Source organism: Sipha flava, unplaced genomic scaffold, assembly GCF_003268045.1.
Source record: "Sipha flava isolate LNK unplaced genomic scaffold, YSA_version1 34_pilon_pilon, whole genome shotgun sequence".
NCBI lineage: Eukaryota > Metazoa > Arthropoda > Insecta > Hemiptera > Aphididae > Sipha > Sipha flava.
The window spans coordinates 2,277,377-2,286,347 of NW_020273045.1; the positions used below are offsets into that span (position 1 = coordinate 2,277,377).

General features: G+C 30.3%; 1 protein-coding gene across 1 annotated transcript in view; it reads right to left on the bottom strand.

Annotated features, from left to right (window-relative positions):
• Positions 1-3,322: 3,322 nt before the first annotated feature.
• LOC112687452 (voltage-dependent calcium channel type A subunit alpha-1) overlaps positions 3,323-8,971 on the bottom strand; it is a 303,497-nt gene continuing 297,848 nt past the window's right edge. The window contains exon 43 of the mRNA XM_025560177.1: positions 3,323-3,371. Coding sequence (XP_025415962.1) covers positions 3,323-3,371 — 49 coding nt within the window. The remainder of the gene's footprint in view (positions 3,372-8,971) is intronic.

The window sequence follows — 8,971 nt, forward strand, 5'->3', positions numbered from 1 at the left end:
ATTTGGAAAAGAAGAATTATAATGTAATACCACGTGAAAACCATTGGCAGTATATGCCATGTAATAAGAACATTTAGTACTACAATGCGATACTTACGATTCCGAGTTGGATTGTTCAGTTCGTGGGAGTTCCGGCATCGATCGCCAAAACTGCACGATCCCCTCAAATAATACGCACAGATCGAATGCATGTTTGGATCCTAGCGTATAAAGTAAGGATAATCAAGGCAATATCAATGTGCAGTTGGTTGCAGGATATATGAGAACGTTGACGCGCACTGAGTCGACAAAGTTTATTTTTCGTTTTGTATAAAAATCAAAATTGATTTTTAGCGTAAAGGTACGGTAGTATGATGAGATGACAGTCAATAGATGAAAGTATCAAACATGTTGTCATTGAGTTACAGTTACTATGGTTGCCTGTTTCTAAAACTATTATTCCTTTATACTATTTGCTTGTATATTAAGCCGTGCGTTATTAATTATTATTGTTTGAAAACGAATAAAAGAAAATATCGTATATTAAGTCTCTTTACACTTTTTATTTTCGTACTATACAATTCTAAATTTTAGCTTCTACGAAGTGTGTTGCATTACATATGGCTGACGTGTTTAGGATTTTTTACTGTTGTTGGTTGAGGAGATGTTACATAATTACTTATTAACTTTCGAAATAAAATGTACGTTATTTTAGTTGTTTAACATAGTTTGCAGTCAAGATAATCAAATTAAGGATAAAATACAATACAAAAACAATTAAATGACACTGAATTATTTTTTTGTCGTCATTCGTAGCTTATACATTAATAATATTCATGTAGTCACCGATCACATTAATTATATTTTGTATTGTAAAAATAAAAATTAAAAATCATTTGTCTTATATACCGCAGATAATTTGGTAAACGTAGCATTACGGTCAGTGCCGTTCTGAAGGCAGGGCAAATGGGGCATTCACCCAGGGACTCGTGCCTCCAAAGGCCTCGCGTTTATACAATAATATGTATATATACAACATACCATGTATAAATAGATTTTAGATACATGGATTGAGAACCGTTATTCTGGTGTACCTATGAATTTCGATATAATAATTTAGGGCTTCGAATTCTAATGATGCCCAGGGCCTCACAGAACCTAGAAACGGTACTGATTACGGTACCTATTCAAACATGTGCCGGTAATTTTGAATAATACCTATAGATAGGAAAATATTCATCAAAAAATCTTCAAAATTGAACTTAAATCGTCGAATATAAATATCAAATGATCGGTTTTCAATTTACTGTTTAGAATTTATCTAAACTTGTTCTCAAAAGTAACAATCACTCTTAACATTGGCAGAGACATGTAGAGTCATACAAAATAGAAAAAAAAACACAGTTTAATACGCCTTCGTTACCGATTGAGTTTCTATTCAAAATTATTTTTCTAAAATGTTGGGTAAGTTTTGTTATTAATTTAGCTTATTTATTACTATTTTTTCTATATATTTTTTCATTGTAAATACCTCATTTATTTTGTATATTTTTTTTACTATTTTATTATCATATTACCTATTCATTAACTATTTTTAAATGGTATAATGGATGAATGGATGTTAGGTTCTAAACTTAGATGATTTGAATCACTATTTTTTAAAGATCCCGTAGTTGCTGATTCGATCAAATCATCAAATCATCAAGCATTTCATGGAAAATGAACTGAAACAAAAGGTATAAATCATGATATACTCTATTTACGATTTTCGCGATATACTTGTATGTTATCACAACACCAATGATTAGGTTTTTCATTTGTAGACTGTTTACGAAACAAACATGTAGTTGTAAAACGGCCCATGTGTTTTTGAAATTTTAGATTGAAAAGCTATATTCCTCAAAATGTTTGATCTGAACTGTATTATCAGTTTGCTGTGTCATGCTTTAGCGAGAATAACTTAAAAAAATCAAAAAAAAATCTAAGATATTTATAACTCAAATTATTGAAAAGAATAGGAATATTAATGTCTGTCGTAATTTATGCAATATAGTAGCTGAATATTATTCTGACTATTGATATTTTTATACCTGCATTGCACAACAATCCATCTAGCTCATGAGATATAACAATTAAAAGTGTTTAAATAACGATAAAAACAAATCGTTGTAACACAAAGTCTCTAACCATATTAAGTGTGGACGTCTACATGGTTTACAAACAGTAATTAGCTCATTGAGAACATTTTAACTGTACATCATGTGATTACGTTATACGACTATTATTGGTAATTTTACGGGTAACGGACAGATGATATAAAAAAAAAAGTACCAAGAAAAAAAGCATCCGGAAAAAAATTACTAAAAAAAAGTATCCGAGGAAAAAAACGTATTACATTATAAAAATAAATAATAAAATAATAATATGTAAATGTTAATGATAAGAAATTAGTAAAAAAATCGTTTTCTTATTTTATTTTAATTATTATTTGATAAAAATGCTTGCAATATAATTTCATTTTTATTTAAACGATCACACAATGATTTTAATTGGCATTGCATTCAATCATATATTTATTTATTTTTTTACCTGCTTGTTCGTCAATTTCACATTAATCGTGTTTTATCTGTGCTAACCTCCTGTGCCAATAAATAATTTTGATTTATTTCCGTTTATATCAAGGAAAAAATATAATTTAAACTAGTTTTTATTTGTAACACTTACCACCAAATATTGTTTTGATTTTTTTCTCTTTCTTACGTAATCTATAAGCAATCAGATACTTATTTTTTTCGGGTACCTTTTATCTTAGGTACTTTTTTCTCCGGTTACTCTTTTTCCGAGTCCTTTTTTTTTTTTGGTACTTTTTTCCGGATATTGGACCGATTCACGGCATGCGCACAAAATGTTATGCCAAGGATAATTTAATCATTCAACCGGGTTTTTTCACCACTGCGAAATGAGATGGCGATCGCTAACGAATGCAACCATACACATTTCGATGATCGAACGTTTGCGCCGTGCCTTGCCTACCCTTGTCCTACGTTCCGGAATGTACAATGTGCTATCGATACGAAGCGCCGGTTCCGCAATATTACCCGCACAGCCGATGCTCGTGAAATTGGTCCGTCCGATACAGTAATTTTTTTTTTTAATCTTTACAATTATTTTGCAAGTTTTTCGCAAGTATTTGCAAGTCAATTTTAAGGATTTACAAGTACAAACTTTCGCCGTGAAACCAAACAATTAAAAGTTGGGCAAACTTCACGTAGCCCATCCGTTTCGAAATAGAACTTTGAAATCAACACCAAACGAATGTTAATGATTAGCAAGAATTCGCAAATTACTCAGGTGGCCGTATATGATCGTGAACTTGTGCAGTTGAACCCACTCTATAAATAAATAAAATTAATAATACCATCATTTGTAGTTCAAATTATGTTAAATCGAAATCTTCGTCGTTCACTAAATACACAGGTAATCATCGTTATAAACCAGATATTCACGTTAATAAACAAATACGCAGGCAATTGTTGTTTTAGACCATATATGCACGGGAATCTGAAATATTAAAATTTGAAAAAATGATGAAGGTACATTCAAATAAATGCAAATACTCCGTAAACATTTTCCGTACAGTATTTGTCAACCATAACGATTAAAACGATTTTTATTTTAGATCGGAGTTCAAATATTCAAAAACTAATGAAAATTTAAATTTTATAAATATCTACTACTTGATTCAACGTTTAAGATCTTTTGAACAACGGACATTGAATATTTATGAAATATTAAAATTTTTTTTTTAAATATTTATTAAAAATCGAATAAATACATATGTGCTGTGCGGGTAGGCGACCCATCGTTTGGCGACCGCCAACAATGTCAAATCAATCAGTCCGTTTCGACTTATTCGTACGAATAACGGTCGAAAGCATTAACCGTTTGCCTGACAGGTCGCAGGGGTGTAGATGTTATACTTACGGTGACATCGCATTGTTGCTGAGCCCAGACAGTTCCAGGTTGTGAATAATATACCTGCTGTCCGCAGCTAATGCGGTTTTCTACACGTTATGCTAATAATAATATGTGTGTAAAAAAGAACAAGTGTTTAATTTTTTTTCTAAAATTTATCATTTTCTTTTCTTTTTTTTTTTATATATTTTTTCTTTATTATAACACAAACAAAAACAGATAAATTTTAATAGTAATAAAAAATAATAAATACAATGATAATAAATATAATTATCCATATATATATATATATGCACATGAATTTAGATGTATATATGTGTGTACATATACATAATTATATTTTACTTGAACGTAAATATATATATAGATGCATAAATAAATGTATGTCACAATTTACTCGTCTAGAAGTTGACGTAAATTATGTAAAAATACGAAAAAAAATAAAAACAAAAACAATCAATGTACTCTGTCTATATATATATATATATATATATATATATATATATATATATTATGTAAACATATATAATCTGTTGGAGGGGATATAAAACCATAGAAATAAAACATACGTTAACTAAGTATGTAAACGCGTACATGGAATTATGTAGTATATATTATTATTATTATTAATGAAAAACGATGTATGAAAAATGAAATTTTTTTTGTATTCTTAGTTTTTTTATTTTTACAAGATAAAATCTACACGCGTCATGTTATACAGCATAAAAAACGGATTGTCGAAAAAGTAACAATAACAAATATTATCAACAAAAAAAATTCGACAACACATTTTGAATATATCTAGAAAAAAAAAAATTATAATAGTTTGTTCTAAAAGGAAATACCTAAAACAATTAGGTTTAATAATGAATCACATTGGAAAAAAATAGTAATATACCCGTTCCACTTCCGTTTTATACAATATTTAGTTGATAACACTATTTATTTTTTTTTTTTATAATATTAATTACTTAAAATTAAATACTTTACAGTTTTTTTTCTTTTAATTTAATGAAGTAACAAAAAAAAAAAAAAATTACAACCGGAAACTTACGGTTAGTAATAAGGCAACTTTGATTATAATTTATTAGTTTACATTTACATTAGTGTTTACAGATATTATATTAAATATTTTCATTACTTTTACTTTATATATGTATTATATATTTTTTTTAATGGCCAAAGACAAAGTGTGGTTTTAAGGAAGCTTGGAAATGATATCGGCAAGCATAAATATAATATTAATACGTTTGTAAAAAAAGGAGATGAGTAAGAGATAGATCGATAGAGAGAGAGAGAGAGAGAGAGAGAGAGAGAGAGAGAGAGTGAGAGAGTAAGAAAGGGACAGGCATACCGATAGACAAAGAGGACGGGAGGAACTTATTATATACGAAAAATATACTTAAAACAGGAAATGATTAAAATTGCAAATTATTTAATTTGTTCCATGGAAATAATAAATTGCAACTCCCGGGTGAAATATGAATCATCCGATAGAATTAAATACTTCGATTTGATTTTTGAAAATCACATTTCATATTGTTATTAGATATATTATACACAGGCTTGTCGTTTTATCACAGAATTTTTATCTTAGTAATGCTTGCAGTCGTCACATCGTTATAAGTTTATTATATTGTTTTCGTTCAAATAGCAATCGAAAAAGAATAATTGTTTTCACGATAAATTGAACAAAGAAAAAAATTGCAAGAATTTGTCAGTTTAAAACACAATATAATATATTACTAATAAATTTTAACGATAAAATCACCTAAAATTATGATTTTAATACGATGCTTCATATAATAATAATAATAATAATAATAATAATAGTTACATTCAAATTGTATTGGCAGTTTGAAAACAAAAACACGTCGTCGGTGGGACGACGGAAAAAAAAAAAAATTAAATTAAAATTAACATTATTTTATGGTCCCGTGTGAAACAAAATGTATTATCTACTAGCAAAAAATTATTCTATCACTTAAATATTATTAGAATATGTGAGACATTTTTTTTCAAATTTTTTTTTCTTCAAACATTTATTATAAAATGAAACGAAATCTACACTATGTACAAACTCGTTTTATTTACAAACAAAAAGAGAAATCTAGATGTAGGTGTTATGGATAGAGCTTAGATACATAGAGTTATAGAGAGAGAGAGAGAAAAAGATAAGGAGAAAATATATACTTACACACATTATATACATATAAATGTACTCGTCGTTATAAATTGATACACGGTCACACATGTGGGTCGAAATTATAAATAAATAAAAAGCATGGAAATGGTTTTTTAGTAGTAGAAAGCCAATAATACACTTGAAGTAGGCTTGACGAGTTCAAATACATGCACGCTGAAAACCCAATGGCATGGCGTGCATACATAGACTTACATGTCGTATGTTGTTATGTTTGTGTGCGCGTGTGTGTTGGAGTTGTTAAGAAATAGGAAAATTGAACGTAACGGTATTTAGGTTAAAACGAGAGACAATAAGGTAGCATCACATTATATGAGAGTATATATGGTTTATAAAACCTACGTTTCCGAAACCGCTCGAGGTTAAACGATTTTTTGAAAATAAAAAATATCATTTACGATAACGAATAACAGAATATTATTACAACATAGTTGTTTGCACAAAACGCAAAATCACATTGGTTGTATCATGTTTTAGTATAATATAATCGCACCAAAAGTACAAAACGGAAATGACACACCGACCTATGTTGATAAATGTACAAATATTTTAATATATCACTATCGAAATGGATTGTAATGCGTTAAGAGGCTCGCAACGAATAAGCTTTGTGTGTCTGCGAAACGTTTAAAAATATTGATGGCGTTATGAAGAACAGCGAGAAAAGGAGATTAGCATTAACGAGTGCGTCGTTTGTACTTTTGGGCAAAGCGAAATTCGGATTAAGATGTACGTACAGAAATCCGATGTTTCAAACAGTTCGGAAATAATCCAGCCTTAATTGTAGTAATAATAATAATAATAATAATAATAATAATAATAGTAAACAACCGTGTATAATATTATGTAATAAATATACGTAAATAATAAATTATTATCACTTGATGTTACCATCGTAAGTTTTCAATGTTATTCGCGTTTACGTGTCTGTCCGAACGGGTGAAAATGTAGACTAAAAATTTACCGAAACTAAAACGATTGGACGGGAAAAAGAAACAACGGACATCCCCTCATCGGTGTTCACCAAAAATAACATGTCTCGTCGTGTTCATTTTAAATCTCTGAGAAATCAACGGCAACCAAGAAAATATTACTGTAATGGTAATAATAATAATAAGCAAAGTTTACGATAAATATACATTAATTTGTTTATTATTGATCATGGTAATATGTATTTCTAAAAAAAAAAAAAATGATTTAGCGGAAGTTCAATTTAAAATATATTTTTTCATTAGCGTGTGTAGTACACATACAGCCATATAGCTACAGCTATACGAGGTGGATAGTAAAGAAGGTACAATCACAGACAATTGAATCACAAAAAAAAAGAGGTGTAGCGAGTGCCTCCTCTTGATTATAGTTTCGCGAGAAAAATTAATTCTAGAAATATTGATATAATCGTATGATTTATTATTATTATTTTAAAATTATTAGAAAAGAACAATGTCGCGACCGTAATTGTTCGAAAACGCGTTCTACGTTGCGCTAAAAAACAATGTTGAAATCATATTATTAGTATTAACAGGTAGTATTATTATCGATAGACGTATATATTACGTTTATATTATTGAGCGAAGTAAATGATTTGAATGCGTTCGAGATGTAAAAACGTTGAATTCAAAACGAATTACGGTTTCGAGTGTCCAAGAAAGATACCAAACATATTTATAATAATTATTCATAGTGACAACCAATGGCAAACGTTTTGGTCGTGAACAGAGTCGAATTTTGTTAGAAAAAAATAAAATAATAACGAACAAACGAATAAAAAATAGAATTTAGATCTAAGTGTTATTTTTCAAAAATATATATAATATAATATACCAAAACGTTCCGTTTAAAACTTAATAATAATAATAACGTATATATACGACAATAAAAGCAACGATTTAGTTATTGAAAATCGCACGCGATTCGATAATTATTATTTACAACGTTTAAAATTTTCAAAACGTTCGGCCGGTTAAGCCCGTACATCAGGTTTAGATCATGGTGTACAACATACATATATATATTATGATGATTCGATAATCTTGCGTGTGCGTGTGTACTCGAGTGAAGAGCAGATCGATGAGATGCATTTTATATTACAAGACAAGCGTGTGTATGCGAACGACGACGGGTGACGGTGAAATTGTGTAGGAGACGGTTGGTAACGATAGGTGAATGGAAGGGAACGTCCGGGCCATAAAAAAAAATGAATACTTGTACATATTTAACGGATAAATATGTATAAATATACGTGTATACAACATATAAATCTGACGGAATCTGCACGACGATTGTAATACAATAATTATTATACGATAAAAATAAGTTTACCAAAAAAAAAAAAAAAAAACCCCAACACGTTGTGGAACCTTTATTATATTATAACGACTTAATTCACTAATTCACTATATAATCCTTTAAACCCTTGACGGAAAAGAAACGTACGCGATGATATTGTACGCGTTTAAAACGACTACCCGTTTTTTTTTTCTCTTCTTCTTAGTCCGGAAACAATTGAAATAATAAGAAAATATTTATAATTAATTGGTAGCGATGGCCGTTGTTGTTACTGGTCCGCTGCTGGTGTTGTTGCGTCGACGGCTGCCGTGGCCGAGCGCGCGGAGAATTCCAACAGCGAGTACGACGACGACGACGACGACGACGACGACGGTGACGCCGGGTTGTCGATGACGAGCGGTGGCCGCGGTTGCGCGGTTGATCGCGGCCGCCGAAACGATCGGAAGAACCCTTTGCCCTTAGGTGGCCGTCGGTCGTGGACGCCGTCGGAGCCGCCCGCGCCGTCGCGGCCGCTGCCCCTGGTGG